We start from the raw sequence: 23,535 nt of genomic DNA, 5'->3' as shown, positions 1-23,535 counted from the left end.
GCGTGTGAGTGCCAGACTGCTCCTCCCGGCGCTGGTGGGTGGGTCCCGGAAAAGTGAATCAGCAGCGGGCGGGACTGGGGTGGGGCGAGCCAGGCAGGACCACGGGGCTGGGCCGCGGCGGGAGGCTGGGGAAGGCGGAAGGCCTCGACTGTGCTCGCGGAGGGTGTGGGCTGAGCGGCTTCCATTCCTACAGCGGCTGAACCCCCGCGTCCCGAGAGCCCCGCTGGCGCTATGGAGACCGGACTGTTGTGGTTCTGCAACTGGAGCACGCTAGTCGTGTGCGCCGCGCTCAAGCTACCGCAAATCGCTGCCTTGCTGGCTGCGCGCAGCGCGCAGGGCATCAGCCTCCCGAGTTTACTTCTGGAGCTGGCCGGGTAAGGCCCGAGGAGGCCGGGGCAGCTGCCCTTCCTCCTTCGGTTTTCGGCAAAGAAAGTTCTGGGAGTGAGAGAGAGCTCCGAGGGCTAATACGGAATAGGCTTGGGGAAGATCCTTGAGCGCCGGCTTGATAGCTGGGCGGAGCGCGTTGGAGCTGTAGTCTCAGGACTGTTCTCCACTCTATTTGAAGTTCACCAAGCCACAATGAGCTCAAATGTTAAGAATTGTGAGAAATGTCTCAGTAGTCAGCAGTGTTTCGTTATATTGTGGATAGGATAGCTGAGTCAGTACCAACTGCACGACACCTCACAACAAAATCTTGTGTGGTACTGAGTGAGCACGCCCATTTTACAGATAAGGGAACTGAGACTTCTGGTCCATTAGTGACAAAACCAGCGGTAGTGTTTGCAATTACAGAATCGCTTATATCCACCATCCCTTTGGGCTTTGGTTTCCTCACTTGCAAAATGAAAGTTTTAACAATGATTTCTAAGGATCTTGTGGCTTCCTTTGGAGTCATAGAAAAATATGTGGAGGGTGAAGAGGGGGCGTGAACTGGGTCTTGAAAGATGGGCTAAGTCGAACAATTAGCAGAGAGAGCTAGAGTGTTCATAGGTTGAGGTAGTTTATCAGAAACTCAGAGTGAGTGTCCCAAATTTGTGTTGGTACAACTGGAATTCGGTGATAAGCACAGGACATGAAATACAGCAGTCTTAACCCTGGAAGTCCTTGGCAGCAAGTCTTCCTTGGGCTTCGGAAGGCTGGTCTTGGAAAAATTCCATCTTTTAATTCCATGTTTCAATAACTTTTGATGCTTTCCCTTTCACGGTGCTTGGCTAGACCCTAGCATCCTGGAAGAGAAAGAGGCCAAGAAAAGTGGAGAAAGAGAGTGGAGTGTGAAAGGAGGGAGAGGTCTGTAGGACCTCCCTGAGCAACTCCTTCAGTGAGGCTTTAAGGAGAGCCTTTCTGGAAGGGCTTGGCAGTAATTGAGGGCTAATTTAGAGTAATTCTTAGGGGTTTGTAAATGACCCTGCCCTGGAGACTCCTAGTAGTCTGGTTGAAGTGAAAAGTGGAAGGAGCCAGGTCCCTGGATGGGCACGCAGCATTTCATTTCAGGTTGGAGCACCTTTCCGACTGGGAATGGAGAAACTAGGACAAAGGAAATAGACAAGAAGGCTCAGTGCTTGCTTAAGGGGAGGTGAGAGTGGGCTGGGGTCCATCTCCAAGGGTATGGAAATCAAATCAGGGGAGGGGCTTGTTGTGGTTAGGTACCATGGAGTTGGTACTGACTCTTTGTCATAGTGACCTTATTATGCACAACAGAATGAAACAATTCCAGTCCTGCACCAACCGCACAATCATTGTTACACTTCATCCCGTTGTTGATTTTGCGTGCCTTCCAACCTGAGGGACTCATCTTCTGACAGTGTATCTGACACCGTATTCTGGTGCTGTTCACCATGCTTTGATATTAAATGTTCTGGTTCTATCTGACAGTGTTCCACTGCTATTCTTAAGGTTTTCAGTGGCTAAACATGTGGAAGTAGTCTTCCTCTCCTTCTTCCTAGTCTGTCTTAGTCAAGAAGTTCAGCTGAAACCTGTCCACCATGGGTGACCCTGTTGGTATTTAAAATACCCATGGCATAGCTTCCAGCATCACAGCGACTCAATCAATTCATGGATCCTTGAGCTGGAGATAATGAGGCTGATTGTACAGCAGTAGGTGTAAACTCTTTGTCCCATGCGTTACCAAAGGGCTAGAGTAATGGAGCAAAAAGGGTGGGAATATAGGCAGTGGAGACGATACAGGGAGCTGGCAGGGTGTATGTAGTATACTAGACACAATCGGCACCAGTCTTCTACTGCTGCACGCTAGCCTTATTTCCCCCGGTTCAAGGATCTATTTGTGGTAATCACTGTGAATTAGACACTGCATCTTTTTTTTTCTCACAACAATCCAGGGGGTGAAGTAACTTGCCCAGCCAAGCTCACCTGCTGTAGTTAGGCTGTGGTCTTACTGGGATCCTAGTTCTTTCTGTTCTGACTCCTCCCCACTTCCTGAAATTACTGGATTTTGATGTTCTCATATACAGTCCAAACTGTATATGATGGTGTCGTGCTGTAGGATAAGCACTGGACTGCAAGGTTGGTTGAAGCACAAGATCTGCAGTTCAAACTTACTAGCTGCTCCTCGGAAACCCTATACAGTGTCGCTATGAGTCAGAACTGACTCGATGGCACCTCACAACAACAACAAACAAGATATGGAGTCCTGGTGTGGTGCTGTGGGATACAGCACTGGACTGCAAGGTCGGTTTGAAGCACAAGGTTGGCAGTTCAAGCTCACCAGTCACTCCTTGGAAACCCTATAAAGGTTCGTTAAGAGTCGAAACCCACTAGACGGCACTTAATAACAACGCCATACATGAAACAACTGAATTTATTTTCTCCTAGTTCAGGAGGCCAGGAGTTCAAGTTCAATTCTCAGCAAGGTCAGTACTTCCTCAGAGTCTGAGGGACAATCTGTTCCATGCCTCTCTCTTAACTTCTGTGGTTTTCGGCAGTCCTTGACGTCCCCTGGCTTATAGCATAGTGCTTGCACTATATGTCTGTATGTGTCTCTTCTTTTATAAGTTACTGGTAGTAGACCCTACCCTAGTCCAAGACCTCATCTTAACTAATTACATCTGCAAAGACCTCATTTCTAAATAAGGTTACGCCCTAGAGTTCTGGGAGTACATGAATTTGGGGGTCAGAGGAAGTGCTGTGGTTCTGTAGGATAAACACTGGACTGCTATCTACAAGGTCAGTGGTTTGAGCCTACCAGCCTCTCCTAAGAAGAGAGATGAGACTTTCCGCTCCTGTAAAGATGTTCAGTCCTGGAAACCCTATACTGGGTTGCTATGAGTCAGAACCCACTCGATGGCACTTAACAATTTCAACCCACTATCATGAGGAAGGCTCCACAACCTTCTTCTGGCAACTCTCAGAGTCCTCCCACTCATTCTTTCCTCCAGTGCTTACTCAGCAGAAGTGGGTGGGATGTACCCACCCCACCCCCAGCCCTTCAGGGCCCTCACTGGCATTTGAATAGAAAGGTGTTGCTCAGGAGGCAGGGCAGGAGCTGGGCAAAAACACTTGCTTGTACTTTAAACCGGGGAGATGGCCAACCACACAGCCACTAGAGTCCAACCAGCCTCCTGGAAAGTCTTGAATTTCTCTGCAGCTGACCGCAGATGAGGATCCTTGGGAAGAAGCTGATTCATCAATACATTTTGAGGCCCGACTAGGTGAGGCCCAGAGAGGCTGAGGACTGGGGGAAGTTTCATAGTGTTCAGAGTGCTGCTGGGAGCAGAACCCCTACCATGCTTCCACCTCCTGGCATATGACCCCATCTTTCTGCTCAGCCCCAGCTAAGCCGAAAATTGTACACCTTTGTCAGAAACTTGATCTGTCAGAGGCAAATCTCACCTAGCCTGTTGCTTTGTTCAAGTATGTTTTCCACTGCCCATTCCTCCCTTAGAAATTTACAACTGGTTGAGTCGAAATTAATGGACAAAGGGGTCAGATTTTTCCAAGGTAAAGTGCAGGTTGAAGTCCTAAGATTGGGGCTTTCCTTCTTTCCTGTCCCCCATGGTCCAAGCTCATGGGCTGAGGGACCCACACAGTTGGGGTGTTGGGGCAGTTCCAGGGCTCAGTAGGGGGAGTAAGGCACAGGTTCTAAGGGAAGCTTGAGCCTGGAGTCTTCAGAGCCCTCCTCCACCTAACCATTTGGGGTTTTCTCTGTATTTGCTTAGGGGGACCAAATAGTGAGTACATCTCTTTGAGATGCAGTGGCCAGGGCAGGGCCCCAGCTTTGAGGACAGATTGGTCTGGGTCTAGAAGCCATGGTCACTTATAAGCCTGGTCACAGAAAAATTGACCTCTGTAAAGCATCTCTTGTAAGTAATTATACTAAGGAAAGTTGGCGATGTTATTGTTGTTAAGTGTTGTCGAGTTGGTTATGATTCATAGTGACCTGTATAGGGTTTCTGAGACTTTAAATCTTCACAGGAGCAGAAAGCCCCATGGTTCACAGCCCAGTGCTTATCCTATGAAGCCACAATATCATAGTGTTATTGTTGTTGAAATGCTGTCGAATTGGTTCTGACTCAAAACAACCCTATATAGGGTTTCTGAGGAGCAGCTGGTGAGTCTGTGGTTTGTAGTCTGGAGCTGATCCTATAGTGCCATACCATTATTTGCCATCAAGTTGGCTCCACCTCATGGTAACCTTATGTACAACAGAATGAGACGTTGACCAGTTTTGCACCATCTTCTTGATTGTTGCTAGGTTTGAGCCCATTGTTGAGGCTATTCCGTCCGTCCATTTCACGAAGCGTTTGCCTCTGTTTCATTGGTCCTGTACTTTACCCAGTGAGGATTGCCTTTTCTAGTGATTTGATGATGAAGATAATGTACATCACATCCAGCATGCAGCACCCAGAAGATACCGGAGTCTGAAAAACTTGTGGAGATTGTTAAATTAATACCCCATCTTTTTAGATCTACAACATTCTCCTTTTAATGTCCAGGCCCCCATAGCACCAGATCTAGAATTTTGCATAGATCTGTATTCTTGGGTGCCTGGTCTGACCTTCATGCTGTGTATTGGATCGTATGTGTTAATGTGTGCCTTCCTCTTCCCCAGGTTTCTGGTGTTCCTCAGGTACCAACATTACTACAGTTACCCACTGCTGACATACCTGGAGTACCCCATTCTCATAATACAAGGTAATCACCCTTTCAGGCTCAATACACTTGTCCCTGGGTCTCCCCTCCTCCCTCTCATGTGGATACTTTCTCTTGCAGATATCATCCTCCTACTCTGTGTCTTTCATTTTAATGGGAATGTGAAACAGGCTGTTCCATACATGGCTGTGTATCCTTTCGGGATCTGAGAAGCAGAGATGTGATTGAACCAAACCTATACTTACTGCCATCACATCGATTCCAACTCATAATGACTCTTTATAAAGCTTCTAAGGGTGTAAGTCTTTACAGGAGCAGACAGCCTCATCTTCCTCCCATGGAACAGCTGCTGGGCTTGAACTGCACTGTTAGTAGTGCAGTTCTTATCCTACACCACCAGCAGTGCTCCTTAGAGATATGATTAGGGTGTGTGACTTACTAACAATGACATTACTAAGCAGGCTCCTTTAGGTGTATATTTTTTGGTTTAACTAAAAAAGAAGCCCAGTTGCAAAGTACCAGGTTAGCAAATACACCTCTAGAGAGCACAGATGCTTTCAGAACAGTTCCTGGCCAGCGGCCTCCCCTCCAGTGCCAGGTTTCTCCTCTCACCAAAGGTGACTGACGGGCAACGGTGGCAGTTGGGAAGGCAGGAGCATGGGTCTTTTGGAGTTGTTAGCCTGCCCTCTTCACAAAATCTAGAATTGGCTAGCAGGCTAAGTGAATGAAGACGTATCTCACTGTTGAACATGCCAAACTCTAGAAGCACCCTCTGCGTAGCATAACAGCATACAACTTTGTTTATTTGTGACATTTTTCTCCTCCCCCAAAATGTTCCCAAAACACTTGAATAATAAAGGTTTTGTCTGGCAACTGGCAATTTAACACAATGTTACCAACTCACTTGGTGAGTTCGCTTGCTTACTGCTCGTGAATGGGTCTAGGCTCACAATGGCTTGGTCAAGAGTGAAAAGCATGCTCCTAGTTAAGCCATTAGTTCAGAGGTCGAAAATCAAATGTGGTTGCTCCCAGTTCCCAGCTTTGCCCACCTCATCCGTATCATTTTTACAATGCTGCAGTCGGGACGACTCCTGGTGCGGTGCTGTAGGATCAGCACTGGACTGCAAACCATAAGGTCAGCAGTTCAAAACCACCACTTGTTCCTTGGAAACCCTACACAGAGTCACTGTGGGTTGGAACTGACTCAATGGCACTAACAACAACAACAATTAGTAGGGAAGGGAGAAGTCAATACATAGAATTTCACTTTAACCAATTTTTCAGACCATTTCTACCTTTCTCTGAAGTGCTTAACTTTTTTTCACATTAAATTAGAAATGTCTGCATGATCAGGGATTAAGTGAGCAGTTAAAGCAGTTTGGAATGTTCCCAACACTAGGGTACAATCCATGAACACAGGTTTATTTGTGTTTTCCTTCCATAATCTGCTTCTGTTCTTGTCAACTCTAACCAAATGTTCACTTGGAACCATATTTGTCTTTTCCCAAGTACGCATATGGCTTATGGCTCAGTGGTCATGGCTTGTCTTCATGAGATGGGAAGATTTGGGGCTTGGAAGGGCAGTGTGACTGGCAGCGACTACATTGTTGTCTCCCTTAACACTTGATAAGGTTTTTATCTTCTTGGTTCGTCCTCACGCTGCAGAAGTGGATTATAGATCTGGCTATGGTAAGTATTTCCCTTGGAAAGAAAGTGTATGAAATAGCAGTCTGTCCTCTTGCTCTTCGCCATGCCATGTGCCCCAGAAAAAACTCTGTAGATCACATGTTTAACTGCAGATTTTTAGTGGTACTGGATTCCTGGTGTGGCACTGTAGAATTAGCATTGGACTGCGAACCACAAGGTCAGCAGTTCAAACCCACCAGTTACTCCTTGGAATCCTTATACAGGGTCCCAATGAGTTGGAACTGACTTGATGGCACTTTACAACAAGAAGTGACTGCCTGTCACACCCAAACTTACAACATCTTGGCTGTGACTCTTTCTTGGAAAGTGGCCTGGATTTTCTGAGTTGTGTTTCTACCTACTGGACCTGGGGTGGTCCTGGCTGTGTGGGGCGTGACCATGGCTGGTGGGGCGTGGCCTTTGCTGTGAGGAGAGTGGCCCTGGCTGTGTGGGGTATGATTGAGGGTGTTGGTGCAGCAGTATCTGGAGTGTCTGGAGGTACTCCGGTATAGGCTTGTGAAGCCTCTTGCCCAAAGCTCAAAAGCTTCCACTTGTTTATGTTTCTTCTGTGCCTTTATTAGTGGTGTCCTTTAACAATGTATTGAATTCATTCTTACTAATAATGCAGTAATTCTTTCTTACTCTCAGTTTAAAATTAGCTGCAGACCATTGCTTAGCCACTGAACTTTGAGGATTTATTACCTTAGTCACCTCATGGAAATATTTGCACCTGCCATATGGGTGCTTCTCCATTCTCATCTTCTGCTTTCTATGAAGAGTAAGAACAAAAAAAATTGAATTCCTGATATAGCTCTGGCCCACACTCTACCTCTCATCGAAGCTCTTACCACACTGTTAAGTGGTGGTGGTTGCAGCTGAGTTGGTTCTGACTCATAGTGACCCTGTAAATCTTGATGGGAGCAGAAAGCCTCATATTTCCCCCCGTGGAACCAATGGTAAATTCGAACTGCTGACCTTGCGCTTAGCATCCAACACATAATCCACCACAATACTAGGGCTCCTTATACTGTTAAGTAATTACCTGCTTTGTCTACCACACTGAGAATGGCAAATGGCTTTCCTTCCATCATTGCACTACTAGCATTTCGGGTAACATTATAGGGCCTTAGTAAATATTTGTGGAATGTGTAAAATCACATGAGTTTTACATACTATTGTCATTCACCTGTGCATTGACTGCTTTGTCTCTGAATGGTCCAGAGCAGGTGCTCAGCAGGTTATCGGGGAGAGGGAGGGTTTGCACTCCATTGCTGGCCCATCTGCCTCTGGTAGCTTGTCCCCACACTGTTAGCATATTCAAATGTTGACATGGTAGTACAAAACAGCTTTTATTCTTTCTCTTTGTTGTTAAGTGCCTTCGAGTCTTTCTGTCTCATAGGGACCCTGTATAGAGTTTTCCAAGGAGCAGCTGGTGAATTTGAACCGCCGACTTCGTGGTTCAACCCAGCCTTACAGTCCAGTGCTTATCCTACAGCGCCTCACCAGGACTCTTAGGGAAGGGACAAATTTCTATTTTGTATAAATACCTCATTGGCTCTAATTTGTTACTTAAGGTATGGGTTTTAAGTGGGTACAAAGTAAATTACATGATCTCTCCCTTTCTATTTATAGTAGTAATATTATTTCTTTTTCAAGAGGATTAGATTCCATATAGGTGTTTTTATTTTCTTTCACACTAAAGTAGCAACCCACTAGAATTACTTCCTAGAAGGTTGTAGCTGAGAATTTCTGGGGTTTATAAACCACCTACTAGTTATATGATTTTGAGGCTATGTAAGCTGTCTGTGCCTTAGTGTCTTCATCTGTAAAACGAGAATAAGAATGTTGTTGCTATTAAATGCCATTGAGTTGGTTTTAACTCATAGTGACCCTGTATAGGGTTTCCAAGGAGTGACTGGTGAGCTTGAACCGCCGACCTTGCAGTTCAAACCATTATAGTCCAGTGCATTAACCCTCAGCACCACACCAGGACTCTGAGAATGTTAATTGTGACAACTTAATAGGACTATCATGAGAATAAGTGTAAAGTTAGAACTGTTTCTGGTTAATAGCAAGGACTATGAAAAATAAAACAAAAGAAAAATTGATACATTTGAATTGTCATATTAATAAAGAATATTAAACATGACAAACCATTGCAAATCTAACAAAAAAGAGGAGAAGATGAAAATAACACAAATAAGTGGTATGGGTGATATCACAACAGAACCAAGGGAAATAAAAAGGGTAATAGCAGAATACTACAAAGACTTGTACTCCAAAAATTTTGAAAACCTAGAAGAAATGGACAAATGTCTGATCCACCTAAATTAATGCAGACTAATGTAGAAAACTTGAAAAGACTTAAAACAATAGAAGAAATTCATCAAGTTATCAATATATTCCCAACAAAGAACGTCCAGGCCCAGATGGTTTTACTGGTAAATTTTACCAAACATTCAGAGAAGAGCAGACACTAATTCTACTCAAATTATTCCAGAATATAGAAAAGGATGAACAGCTCCCAAATTCATTTTAGGAAGCAAGTATACCCTGATAACCAAAACCAGGCAAAGATATCACTACAAAAAGAAAATTATAAACCAATGTCCCTCATCAACATAGATGCAAAAATTCTCAATCATATTCTAACCAACAGAATCCAATAACATCAAAAAAATAAGACATCACACACACCAGATATGCAGGGATGGTTCAATATTAGAAAAAAAAATCAATGTAATCCACCAAGTAAATAAAACAAAGGGAAAGAAATTACATGATTATATTAGTCAATGCAGAAAAGGCCATTTGACAAAATCTAACACCCATTTCTGATAAAAACACTCAACAGAATAGAAATAGAAGGAAATTTTCTCAACATAATTAAGGGCACCTATACAAAACCAACATCCAACATCACTCTCAATGGAGAGAAATTGAAACCATTCCCCTTGCAAATAGGAACCAGACAAGGATGTCTTTTTTCATCAGTCCTATTCAATATTGTGCTGGGAAGCTTAGCCATAGCAATAAGACAAGAAAGGGAAATTATAGGCATTCAAATTGTCAAAAGAAGAAGCAAAACTCTATTTGCAGATGACGTGATCCTGTACTTAAAAAATCCCAAAGATTTTTTAATTGGAAACTGTCTCTTTAAATTTCGAGGAGATCTGTGCACATGCGTAGTAGAACCCTCCGTGGGTGGGACTGGGGTGCCCACTAGGTCAGGCACCCCTATAGTCACCCGAATGGAGGTGTGCAGACAGCAAGGAAACAATGAACAGATACCAAAAGAAAAGAATATCCACACCTTTATCTCAGCGGTTCTGCCAGGCGTCTGTGGCCGCTCTGATCCTTTTCCCACGTGGTCTCATCCAAGATGGCGGCTCCTGGAGCAGCCGAGCGTCCCAGACTAGAAAGCAATAGATTTCTTGCTTCTGCCACAAATTCCCCCAGCTGTGAGCCTTCCAACCTTCTAAGTATTCCTTTACATGTGGTTCTGAGTTCTGGGACCATCCCCTGAACCTGCTTGGTCAGGTATTCTGTGTTGTTTTTGGCGGAGCTCTCTGCTATACGTCCACCCAATCCGCCATCTTGTTTGTTCTCTCCCCAAAGATTTTTTAGCAAAAAAAATTATTAGAAGTCATTGAAAGATTCAGAAAAGTGACAGGGTACAAGATCAACATACAAAAATCAGTTGGATTCCTTTATATTAATAAAGAGAGCGCTGAAAAGGAAATCAGTAAAGCAATACCATTTGTAATAGCTACCCAAAAGATCAAATTGTTGTTGTTGTTGTTAAGTGCCGTCGAGTCGGGTCCGACCCATAGCGACCCTGTACAGGGTTTCCGAGGGTGTAAATCCTTACGGGAGTAGAAAGCCTCATCTTTCTCCCGCGGAGCGGCTGGTAGTTTCGAACCGCTGACCTTATGGTTCGCAGCCCGATTCGTAACCACTACGCTACCAGAGATCAAATACATAGTAATAAATCTAACCAGAAACACAAAAAACCTATACAAAGAAAACTACAAACTGCTACTACAAGAAATCAAAAGATACCTACAAAAATAGAAGACTATACCATGCTTGTGGATGTTGATGTTGTTAGGAGCCATCAAGTTGGTTCCAACCCATAACGACCCTATGTACAACAGAATGAACTATCTCTTCATCCTGTGCCATTCTCACAATCATTACTATGCTCAAGATCATTGCTGCTACCATTGTGCCAACCCATCTCGTTGGGAGTCTCCCTCTTTTATATGGGCCCTCCACTCTACTAAACATGATATCCTTCTCCAGGAACTGGTCTCTCTTGATAATATGTCTGAGCTATGACCATTTTAGCTTCTAAGGCGCATTCTAGTTGTACGTCTTCCTACATAGATTTGTTTGTTCTTCTGACAGTCCATGGTACCTTTAAAATTCCTCTCCAACACCATAACTCAAAGGCATCAATTGTTCTACTGTCTTCCTTATTCATTGTTCAACGTGCACATACATATGAGGCTACTGAAAATACCATGGCTTGGGTCAGGTGCACTTTAGTCCTCAAACTTACATCTTTGCTCTTCAACACTTTAAAGAGATCTTGTGCAGAAGATTTGCTAATGCAATATGTCATTTCATTTCTTGATTGCTGCTTCCATGAGTGTTGATGGTTGATCTGAACAAAATGAAGTCTTTGACAACTTCAATCTTTTCTCCATTTATCTTGATGTAATTTGTTGGTCCATTGGTGAGAATTTTTGTTTTCTTTACATTGATCTTCATCAGAAAGCGTTTTAAGTCCTTTTCTCTTTCAGCAAGCAACGTTGTAGCATCTGCATATCATAGGTTGTTAATGAGTCTTTCTCCAATCCTGATACCATGTTCTTCTTCATATAATCCAGCTTCTCAGATTATTTATTATTTGCTCAGCATACAGACTGAATCAGTATAGTGAAAGAATACTACCTTAGAACACACCTTTCCCAATTTTAAACCATTCAATGCCCCCTTGTTCTGTTCAAACAACAGTCTGTTGACTAAGTAAAGGTTCATCATGAGCACAACTGTTTAAGAATACGCATTCTCTGCAATGTTTCCCATAACTTGTCATGAATGGGAAGATATAATATTGTGAAAATGTTGACACTACCCTAAACAATTTATATATGTAATCCAATCCCAATCCAAGTTCAACAACATTCTTTAAAGAGATGGAAAAATTAATCACTAACTTTATATAGACAGAAAAGAGACCCCAGATAAACAAATATTACTTTTTGAAAAAAAGAACAGAAGAGGAGGCCTGTCATTTCCTGATCTCAAAACCTACTACATAGCCACACTAACTGACACAGTCTCGTAGTGATAAAACAAAAACCATAGAAATCAATGGAATAAAATTGAGAACCCAGAAGTAAATTAATCTACCTATGCTCAGTTGATCTTTGACAGAGGACCAGAACACTAATGAAGAAGAGATAGTCTCTTCAACAAACGGTGCTGGCAAAACTGGAAATTCATTTGCAGAAGAATAGAACAAGACTCATATCTCACACCATGTACAAAAATGAACTCAACATGGACTGAAGACCTAAATGTAAAACCTAGAACTGTAAAGATTATCAGTGAAAACATAGGAACAAGCTTACATGCCCTGATTCATGGTATAAATACACTGTCAAACATAACTGGAAACACGTAAACAGCAGAAGACAAAATAGATGACTGAAATCACCTAAAAATTAAACATGTAAGTGCATCAAAAGATTTCACAGAAGGAGTAAAAAAGAGAACACACATATTAGCGAAAAAATTTTCACGACGACATTTCAGATTACTGTTTAAAATTTATATAACACTTAACACCTCAATAAGAAAATAAATAATTCAATTAAAAACAGGCTGGGGACATGAACAGATGCTTCACAAGAGAAGACATTGCTGCAGCCAACAAACATAATGAAAAAATGCTCATAATTACTGGCAATTGGAGAGAGAACAACAATGAGATATTATCTTATCCCAGCATTACTAGCAAAGTTGAAAAACACGGAAAATAAATGCTGGTGACGGTGTGGAGAGTATGGGACCATCTTACACTGCTTGTGGAACTGTAAAATGGAGCAACTGCTGTGAAAAACAGTATGGTACTTTCTCAAAAAGTTGTAAATAGAAGTACTATATGACCCAACAATCTCTCTACTTGTTATATGTCCTCAAGAAATAAGAACTGTGCCACAAATAGATACTTGCAAACCATGTTCATTGTAGCATTATTCACAGTTGCAAAAAGAAAAAAGACCCCAGATAAACAAAGCACTGCTGAAAAAGAACAGAATAGGAGGCTTGCCATTTCTAGGAGACAGCCTAGGTGCCCATCAGCAGAGGAATGGCTGAACAAACTTTGGTACATACACACAATGGAATATGGAATATTACGCAACACTGAAGAATAATGATGAATCTGCAAAACACCGCTTAGCATGGAGGAATCTGGAGGACATTATACTGATGTAATTAGATGGTATCAAAGGGACATATTATATGAGACTATTACTGTAAAAAGTTGCTTTCTGTAATACACATTCTATGATGGTTACTAGGCGTGGGAAGGAATGGAAAATTATTCACTGAGTAGAGTATAAACACATGCTAACTTGGATGTTAAGGAAGGCAGTTAAAAAGAAAGGGAAGGGGAAGGAAATAGCTTTCTTTGTCTTCTTTTTTCATATACTGTAAGGGAAACAATGTACACCTATTTTATCATCAGGACAAATCATTGGGAACTTTCCCACCAATTAAAAAAAAATAGAAAGTAAAGAAGGGGGTGGGAAAAAAAGAAAAAGAGAGACAAAAAAAAAAACAACAAAAAACCACAAACAATTTGGTCAGTGAAAATGAGGAAAATCTTCAGTGAGATGAATTGGTACCACAGTAGCTTCAACTCTGGACTCAAATATTCGTAGACTATAGCAATGGTGAAATAACCTTGCAGTGTTTCCTTCTGTTATATATAACAACATATTCATGTTTGTTAAATTTATATCTTCCTTTACTGGACATTTAAGCATGCCCCCTTTTTAGAACCTGCCTGGGTCTCAGTTTTCAGTCCGTTCCACTGTTACTAAGTGTATCAATTCTGTGTTGCCAGATGACTCATTTGTCCCCTCTTCTCTAGACTGAATACTTTGAGGACAGTGAGTTTGCTTTCAACTTCCTCTGAGACACAATGCTTGGACCATAGATGATCCCTTCATCATTAAAATGTTTCATAAATGTTGTAATTGAATGTGCCCAAGTTTGGAATTGTTAAGTGTCATTGACTTGGTTCCGACTCATAGTGACCCTGTATAGATAGGGTTTCTGAGGCGGCTAGTGGTTTTGAATGGCCAATCTTGTAGTTGTCAGTCCAGTGCTTATTCTATAGCACTATGAAGGAGCTCTGGTAGCGTAGTGGTTACGAATCGGGCTGCAAACCTTAAGGTCAGTGGTTCGAAACTACCAGCCGCTCCGCGGGAGAAAGATGAGGCTTTCTACTCCCGTAAAGATTTACACCCTCGGAAACCCTGTACAGGGTCGCTATGGGTCGGAATCGACTCAACGGCACTTAACAACAACAACAACAATGCCAGGACATCAAATTTGGAATTGTTGTTAAGTGCATCTCGCACCCAGGAGCAGTTGGTGGGTTTGAACCACTGACACTGCAGTTCAAACTGACCTTGCAGCCCAGTGCTTTATTGTACAGTGTCACACCAGTGCATTATAAATAACTGTCCCACTGTTGCATTCTCTTCTCACCAAAGATTTCAACCACGCACATGTTGGTTATTACTTGACCTGAAGGTTTGGCTTCAAAAGTGCTTTCTGTGTCTGATGTTCTTTTGTATTTCTAACAAATAGACTCCTGACTTTCTCATATTTCTTCTGCACACAGAATTTATGTACCTTCATTAGTGCAGCCAGTAAGTTCGCTCAGCTCCAGTACCTGTGGAAGACAAAGGACTCGGGAGCTGTGAGTGCCCTGACGTGGAGCCTCTCTTCTTACACCTGTGCAAGTAAGAGCAAGACTCCAAAGCTAGTGTCAGCATCAGCTGTCTACCTGGAAGACAGTGCTGGCCTGAGGTCCAAGTGCCATGATTTCCTTGAACTTTGCTAATAGCTACTGAGATATAACATCCGAAGTATTTACAAGACTAAATATTCTTCATTTTATGCAAGATTTGTATTCCATTTATCAAAAAGTAAAAGCATACCTCTCTCCAAAAACCTGCTCTAATACTAACTGCCCTTCCCTGTTCTTTGAAAAACACCAAGAAGTTGAATATACTGATCGCACTGATTTATTTTAAATTGGCTTTTAAGAATGAATATAATTTGTAGCTGTGTTCTTCTGGAGCGATACTCTTTGGGCTCAACTTTAGACTTTCCACTGCTTATGTGGGTTCTTATAAGAGCTATCTAAGATACATGTGCTATATAAAGGAGGAGACATTTTTATAAATTCATAAAGATCACGTTACATTTACTAATTTTAGGTATTTTAAGTTTAATTTAATTTAAAATTTAGGTATTTTAAATCATGGTTATTCTAGGTCTTAAAGGACCATTTTTCCACCCTGAATTACTATCATTGATCTTTATATAAAAAGTTATTCAAAATTTATTTAGATATCTTATCCTTGAGTTTTACTTTCAGCTTTAAAATAATAAAGGGCTGTTGTAAGACGTATAGTTTTTGGAAGTGCTAACTAGACTTAATATTTAGCTCCCGAATTTACCTTGGAGAGCCTTAATCTTTAAATGTCACTTACTGTTACTTTTAGGACCTCTTGGGAACTTTTAACTGCAGATACCATGGATTACATTTCACTCTATTTTGTATGGTAATCTGGGCTTTTTAACAAGTACACATATACCGAATAGATGATAAATGAAATGGAGACTAATTTTGTGGGAGAAAAAAATAAACTGATTTTAAATCCAGTGTTCCTTTATGATAGAGTGGGCTACCAACTTCTACATCAATTGAGAATGAAGAAAATGTACATTTTTAGCAAATTTACCCTAGTTCATTTTACTTGTTCTAGTTCATCTTGGAGTCAGTCATTAACATATAGCATGTATTAAAAGTTTCTTTAAGAGTTTACCTAAGAACCCTTTTGTTGGCAGCCTTCCAAATTAGATGGTGTCTCCTCTCATATACTTAAGATCCATTTGTTCCCCAATTGTTGATGTAATTAACAACTATTTACAAGTTTGTGTACATTGCTTTGAGTTAGCAAAATTGACAACAAAATTTTTTTCTTAAGACCAGGTCCTTGTACTTCAGGGGCAAACAATGTAGTTGGAAGATGGACCAAAAAGCTACTGTGGTAAATGTACAATGTTAAGCATAGGTTTGGTGTTAGGAAAGGCGTACTGTGAGTTGCACTTAGTAAGTGATCTCCAATTCCCAATTCCAGTCTCTCACAGGTGGTGAAAGTGACCATTGTCCTAAGTGTTTAATAGGTGAAGTACTATGCCAGGAAAATGCATTAATCAAGTTCTAGTTAGGCTAATGGAGTCCAGGTGTGGTGAGGTAGGATAAGCATTGGACTGCTAACTACAAGGTCAGTGGTTCAAACCAGGAGCTAATCTTTGGAAACCCTTTAGAGGGTTATTGGAGTCAGAACTAACTCCATGGCACTTAACAGCAATTGTTAGACTGGTGTGAAACTCTAGGATATGCACTGGACTGCCCACTACAATGTCAGTGGTTCAAATCCATCAGCTGCACTTAACTCAGTGGCACTTAACAGTAGTTAGACTCTTAAAAAAATCAATCCCCTTTTTGGCCCTGAGTTTCCTATCAATAAAATTGTTATTAGGTGCCATCCAGTTGGTTCTGACTCATAGTGACCCAAGTACAACAGAATGAAACACTGCCTGGTCCCGAACCATCCTCACATTCATTGTCAATGCTGGATCCCATTGCTCCTGCCCCTGTGCCAATACATCTTGTTGGGGAGTCTTCTCTTTTTCACTGACCCTCCACTTTACCAAGCATGATGTCCTTTTCCAGGGACTGGTCCCTCCTTATATGTCTGAAGTATGAGTGATGAAGTCCCACCATCCTGGCTTCTAAGGAACATTCTGGCTGTACTACTTCCAACACAGATTTGTCTTTCTGGCAGTCCACAGTACTGTCAATATTTCTCCTCCAACATCATAACGCAAATGCATCAATTCTTCTATGGTCTTCCACATTCATTGTCCAACTTTTACATGCACATCGAGGCTATCAAAATACCATGGTTTGAGTCAGGTGCACCTTAGTCCTCAAACTGGTATCTTTGCCTAATGCAAGATGTCATTTGATTTCTTGGCTATTTCTATGAGTGTTGACAGTGGATCCAAGTAATTTGAATTCTTTGACAATTTCAGTCTTTTTTCCACTGATCATGATGTTATCTGTTGGTCAAGTTGTGAAGATTTTTATTTTCTTTACATTGAGTTGTAACCCATACCGAAGGCTGATCTTCATCAATAAGTATTTCAAATCCTCTTCACTGTCAGCAAGCAATATTATATCATCTGCATATCACAGGTTATTGATCAGTCTTCCTTCAATCCTGATACCATGTTCTTCGTCATATAATCCATTTTCTCAGATTATTTGCTCCACATACAGATTGAGTAAGTATGGTGAAAGAATACAACCCTGGTGCATACCTTTCCTGATTTTAAACCATCAGTATCCCTATGTTCTGTTTGAACCACTGCCTGTTGGTCTATGTATAGGTCCCATATGAGCACAATTAAGTGTTCTGGAATAACCATTCTTTGCAATGCTGTCCATAGCTTGTCATGATCCACATAGTCAAAAGCATTGTCAGTAAAGCACAGGTAAACATCTTTCCAGTATTCTCTGCTTTTAGCTAAGATCCATCTGATGACTTCTTTCATATTCCTAACCCTCATTCCACATCCTTATCTGAATCCAGCTTGAACCTCTAGCAGTTCCCTGTCAATGTACTGTTGCAGTTGTTTTTTAATTACCTTCAGCAAAATTTTACTTGCATGTAATATTAATAATATTGTCTGATGATTTCTGTGTTCCATTGAGTCACCTCTCTTTGGAATGGGCACAAGTATGGATCTTCCAGTCAATTGACCAAATAGCTGTCTTCCAGATTTCTTGGCATAGATGAGTGAATGCATCCAGTGCTGCATCAGTTTCTTGAAAGTTCTCAATTTGTATTCCATCAGTTCCTGGTTCCTTGTTCTTTGCCAATGCCTTCAGTGCACCTTGGACTTCTTCCTTCAGTACCATTGACTCTTGATCATATACTTTCTCTTGAAATTACTGAACATCAACCATTCCTTTTTTGGTATCGTGAATCTGCATATTCCTTCTATCTTCTTTTGGTGCTTTCTGCATATTCAATATTTTGCCCATAGAATCCTTCAGTTGAGACTTGAATTTTTTCTTCAGTTCTTTCAGCTTGAGAAATGCTGAGTGTGTTCTTCTCTTTTGGTTTTCTAACCTTAGGTCTTTGCATATTTTATTATAATACTTGTGACTGTCTTCTCTAGGTGCTCTTTGAAATTTTCTGTTCAGCTCTTTTACCTCCTCATTTCTTCCATTTATTTTAGCATCTCTATGCTGGAGAGCAAGTTTTAGAGTCTCCTCTGACATCCATTTTGGTCTTTTCCTTCTTTCTTGTTTTCTTAATGGCCTTTTTTTTCCTACACAAACCTTTCTTTTAATAAATACAGCATATTCATGATTTATATTTTAAATCACATTTAAAGATGAGGCAACCCTCTAGGCCCAACAAGGTAAGAGTGAAGCTACTAGAGCTGGAAGGAATGCATGCCCACATGCATGTAAACCTACAGTGCAGACCTGAAGGCAGAGAACACACTCTAGACCGGAGAACTGGGGCTGGAATGAGCAGAGGAGAGTAAAGTCCATGCAACCACCATCTGATCCCTCCCCTTTCATGCCACAGGACCAGCGGGATGGTGTGTTTCTTCTAGATGGACGAGAGGTAGCTTCCCGATTGCTTTAAGGGAGATTGACTCCTATTGGTAACAATTAGGTCTGGGGCATTAGCTACAATAGGGTATTCCACTGATAAATACAGTGTAATATTAGAACAGCAAAGAGGAGGTTACATAGACAATCTTGGTTCTTCAAATATCAGAAACTCCCCTGTCTTATCAGTAAAGTGGAATGGACTCCATCTCTAAAATGCTTAGTCCAAAAACTTCCTGTTGATGTTATCACCAATTAAGGCTCCCCATACCTCAGGCATCATCTGCTGTGCTATGAGATCCAGGGGGCTTTCTGGAGTGTTGGAAACCTTTATTTTATGATCCCATTATAATTTCAACACCATCAGCTATGCCCTGAGGCAGGCAAGCCTCCTGATCAATTTGAACATCAACATCTTTTTTGGTGGTGATTTTGTACATAGGGACTGCTTTTTGCACCACAGCCTTTAACCAGAGGGAAATCCTGTTTGCTGCAACAAGCAGTCACTCAGGGCTGCAGCAGCTGGTACAAACCCTGGAGGACCCGTCCATCCAGCAGCACTTGGTACCTGGTTGTATTTTTTGCCACCTTGCTGAGTCTGTTTTGCTTCATTGAGTAGGTCTATGATAAGGTCATCTCTCGCTCTGATGACTTTCAGTCTTGCTTGAGTCACCAGATTAGACACCTGCATTTTCTTCTGCTGCTCAGTCTGCTTTTCTTTCTTTTCATAATATTATCTTCAGTCTTTGGGTTTACACAAGATGACCTTTCTCAATGTTGAACTCTTCTGCCTTTCCATTTATTTCTTCTGCCTTCTCATTGTCGTCTTGTTCAATAAATGCCATCATGTACCTAATCTGCTTTTGTATGTTAGCATCGCTGAGGACCATGGTGAAAGCTGAGATTCACTGAATGACAGGTTCAGGTTTAGGTTTGAAAGGTACAGTGAAAGGAATGGAAGACAAAATCCAGCGTCGGTTTCAGCTTCTTTTCTTAATGGCCTTTTGCTTTCTTCCTGGATAATGTTCTTGATGGTCTTCAGTCTAGTGTAATGCATCAAATCTGTTCTTCAAATGATCTCATCATTCAGTTGCGATATGTTCAGGGTCATATTTTGACTTACAGGTTTGTTTTACTTTTCTTTAGCTTCAGCCTGAACTTGAATAATGAGCAACTGATCATCTGTACCACAGTCTGCCCCTGGCCTTGTTTTGGTTAATGTTTGCTTTTCCATCATCTCTTCTCACAGATGCATTCAGTTTGATTTCTGTGTAGGCCCTCTGGTAAAGTCCATGTGTATGTTGTTGTTAAGTACTGTGGAGTGGTTCGGACTCTTAGTGACCTTGCACAGGGTTTCTGAGGCTGTAAATCTTTTCAGGAGCAGAATGCCTCATCTTTCTCCCGTGTAAGTGCTGGTAGTTTCAAACTGCCGACCTTGAGGTTAGCAGACTGATTCGTAACCACTACGGTACCAGAGCTCATTTTATGTTGTTTGCAAAAGTTATTTACAATTAAGAAGGTATTAATCTAGTAAAACTCTATCATGCTATCTCCAGCATTATTTCTATCACCAAGGCCCTATTTTCCAACTAGTCCTTCTTCTTTGCATTCCAATCACCATTAATTATCGGTACATCTTGATTGCATGTTTCATCAATTTCAGGCTGAAGAAGTTGGTAGAATTCTTCAGTTTCATCATCACTGACTTTGTCAGTGTATAAATTTGAGTAATAATGGTATTAGTCTTCCTTATAAGCTTAAGGGTATTATCCTATCACAGTGTTATACTTGAAGACAGATCTTGAAATGTTCTTTTTGCTTATGAGTGCATCACCAGCCCTCTTCCTGGCCTGGTAAAACATGATTATTTGATTCAAAATGGCCAATACAGCTCATTCATGCATAGGCTATCAATGTTTTTGCATTCTATTTCATTTTTGACAGTTGCCAATTTTCCTAGATTAATATGTCGCACATTCCTTTTCCCATTAATGGATGCTTATAGCTGTTTCTCATTTTGAGTTGTGCCCCATCAGCATATGAAGGTCCTGAACACTTTACTCCATTCCCTTAGCCACAGTCATCTCTACTCTGAGACAGCTTTTTCCAGTTGTATTATGAGTGCCTTCCAACTTATCGACTCAGCTTCCAGTACTGTATCTGACAATATTCTGGCTGGTACTATCTGACAATGTTCCACTCCTATTCACAAAGGTTTTCAGTGGCTAAACATTCTAGTCTGCTTCTCCTCCTTCCTAATCTGCCTTAGTCTGGAAGCTCAGGTGAAACCTGTTCATCATGAGTGACCCTCCTGGTATTTAAAACACCAATGGCATAACTTCAAGGACCACAGGAACACACACGTCACCATAGTATGACAAACTGACAGGCGAATGGTGGTGGATCAATAAAATAGAAGGTATGGAATTCTGTGATTTAAATCTGTTTTTAATTAGTGATGCTGTTGAGTTGGTTCCAACTCATAGCGATTCTGTATAGGGTTTCAGAGGAACAGCTGATAGATTTCAACTGCCAATCCTGCAGTTTGTAGTCCAGTGCATGTCCTCTGCCCCACAATTAGTGATAGCCTTTTATAAGCTGTATAACATTACATGTATAACATGTAATGAGTGCCTTCTGGGAATAGGAGAGGAGTTGTGGGTTGGCATACAGAGGTGGTGGAAGGAAGCTTGTTATTGTTGTTAAGTGTAGTTGAATCGGTTCCGACTCATAGTGACCCTGTATAAGATTTCCAAGGAGCAGCTGGTGGGTTTGAACTGCCGACTCTGTGATTCGCAGTCCAGTGCTGAGCCTACAGTGCCACACCAGGATTCCGGGCAGCACCAAAGCACCTTTTAGCCATTTCTTCTGCTCTTATGAGCAGTTTCAAAGCCAGAGTTAGGATACATGGTTGAATTATACATGTTTTATGAAATATAGTACTATGTAGTTTTCTGCATTACTAAAACCTCTCAAGAGCAGTGAACTTAACCAAGGGGTTTCAAAACATTCACAGACCATTATCTTTTAATTCCATTTTTCCTTGAACTTTTTGAAGCCCTGTAATATGGTGGTGGCAGCGGTGATGTGCTGTGGACTTCTGGCTAAGCAATCCTGCATAGGGTTTCCAAAGCCGTAATTTCTTATGGGAGCAGAAACCCTCATCTTTCTCCCATGGAACCACTGGTAGTTTCAAACTGCTGACCATAAGGTTAGCAGCCCTACTCGTAACCACTACATTACCAGAGCTCCTTTTCCGTAACATGTTGTTAAGTGCCACCGAGTTGATTCTGACCCATAGCGACCGTGTATTGGGTTTCCAGGGAGCAGCTGGTGAGCTTGAACCCACCAACCTTGAAATTCAAACAACTTTGCAGTCTAACGCATTAGCCCACAGCACCACACCAGAACTCCTTTCCGTAACATAAGGGACGATATATATTACTGTATTTTAAAAGGAAAGACATTAATTAACTAAACACCAAAATGTCTGAGGAGCAAATTGACATTTAATGTTGAAAACTCTTCTTTTACAGCAAGAATAATAACAACTTTAATGACCACCAGTGATCTTACAAGTAAGCAAAATACATATTTGATCCGTATTGAGTTTTATGTTGTGATTGCTGTGTTTGTAAGTTGTCTTAGGATTTAAGAGATCAACTTTAGTTCTTGCTGGTTTGTAAGCTCAGAGGATAGCAGCATTGCATTCCTAGTCTTCATCAGATCTAGGAAACCTTGAGGCAGTTCTACTCTGTCCTGTAGGTCACTCCAGTGGAATCACCTTGACAGCAGAGTACTTCCTGCAGTACATGAATAGGTACAACCAAGATAGTAGACACCACCACCTTCAGGGAGCTTTCTCCATTCCATCTGTGGAAGTGGACAGTGAAGTAATCACACAGTTAACTTGAATTACATTGTGAAATGAGCTTTCCAAGAGTAGATCAGGACTAGCACCTAATAGGAGAAACGGACCTTGTTTGAGGGACATGGGAACATTAATTTGAAGGAAGACATTAAGACTGATTGGAGATTTCATCTAGAGATTGCTGACATGGACCAGTAGCATGTTTTAAGGCCGTGAGGATAGGACACGTAGTTCAAGACACAGAGCACCAGTAGGGCTGGCGTGGAGCACACAGAGAGTAATGGAGTGAGTGATGTGAGAGGAGGGAGGCAAGGCTACCAGAGGCCAAACCATCCAGTCTAGAACTGCCCATAGGCAGTGGAAAGCCTCTGAAGGATTTCTAAACAGGGGAATGAAAAATCGTTTTGACTTCATTCTTGTTCTGGTGTTTTTAAAGGGGTGCTATGATAGAGAAAATATTTTGGTTTATTTGGAAGTGCCTATGTGCCAGGGATAGATTTCTAATAGTTATAGATGATAGTATTTTAATCTTTCTCCAAAGATTAATAGTATGCTTCATTTGAGAGTTGGGAACTCTGCCCAAGTCAGACCCAGTGGCCAAAGGTAATTGTTACATCATTTCCCCAGAACTATTTGGAGCCAGAATTGAAGTTCTCATGCTGTACACTTAAGTTTCACTTGATGAGAGTAGGTAATTTTGCTCTGTAATGTAAGAACAGTATTATTATTTTTAATATATACATTTCTTTTTGGGCTCATTTCAGTTCTTATACGTTTTGTGATCATGCTGGCTTTCAATGTATGGGTAACAGCTACAGTACTTCGTTACCGGAAGACACCAGTAAAGGCTGAGTGA

General features: G+C 41.5%; 1 protein-coding gene and 1 pseudogene across 2 annotated transcripts; one reads left to right on the top strand and one right to left on the bottom strand.

The window, feature by feature from the left end:
- Nucleotides 1-231: 231 nt before the first annotated feature.
- On the top strand, nt 232-23,535 carry PQLC3 (PQ loop repeat containing 3). 2 transcript variants are annotated; one of them, XM_006869454.1, is made up of 7 exons: nt 232-374; nt 5,066-5,148; nt 5,227-5,296; nt 6,738-6,795; nt 14,723-14,843; nt 22,345-22,386; nt 23,444-23,535. In XM_006869454.1, exons 1-7 carry the CDS (start codon nt 232-234, stop codon nt 23,533-23,535), a joined length of 609 nt encoding a protein of 202 aa, XP_006869516.1. The 2 variants fall into 2 exon arrangements, with proteins under 2 accessions (XP_006869516.1, XP_006869517.1); XM_006869455.1 differs by lacking the exon at nt 22,345-22,386.
- Nucleotides 19,029-19,698, bottom strand: LOC102815610 (annotated as a pseudogene).

Source organism: Chrysochloris asiatica, unplaced genomic scaffold (genome assembly GCF_000296735.1).
Source record: "Chrysochloris asiatica unplaced genomic scaffold, ChrAsi1.0 scaffold00131, whole genome shotgun sequence".
NCBI classification, from domain to species: Eukaryota; Metazoa; Chordata; class Mammalia; order Afrosoricida; family Chrysochloridae; genus Chrysochloris; species Chrysochloris asiatica.
The sequence above is the reverse complement of the archived record's forward strand: the minus strand, read 5'-3'. Positions and strand labels throughout refer to the sequence as shown.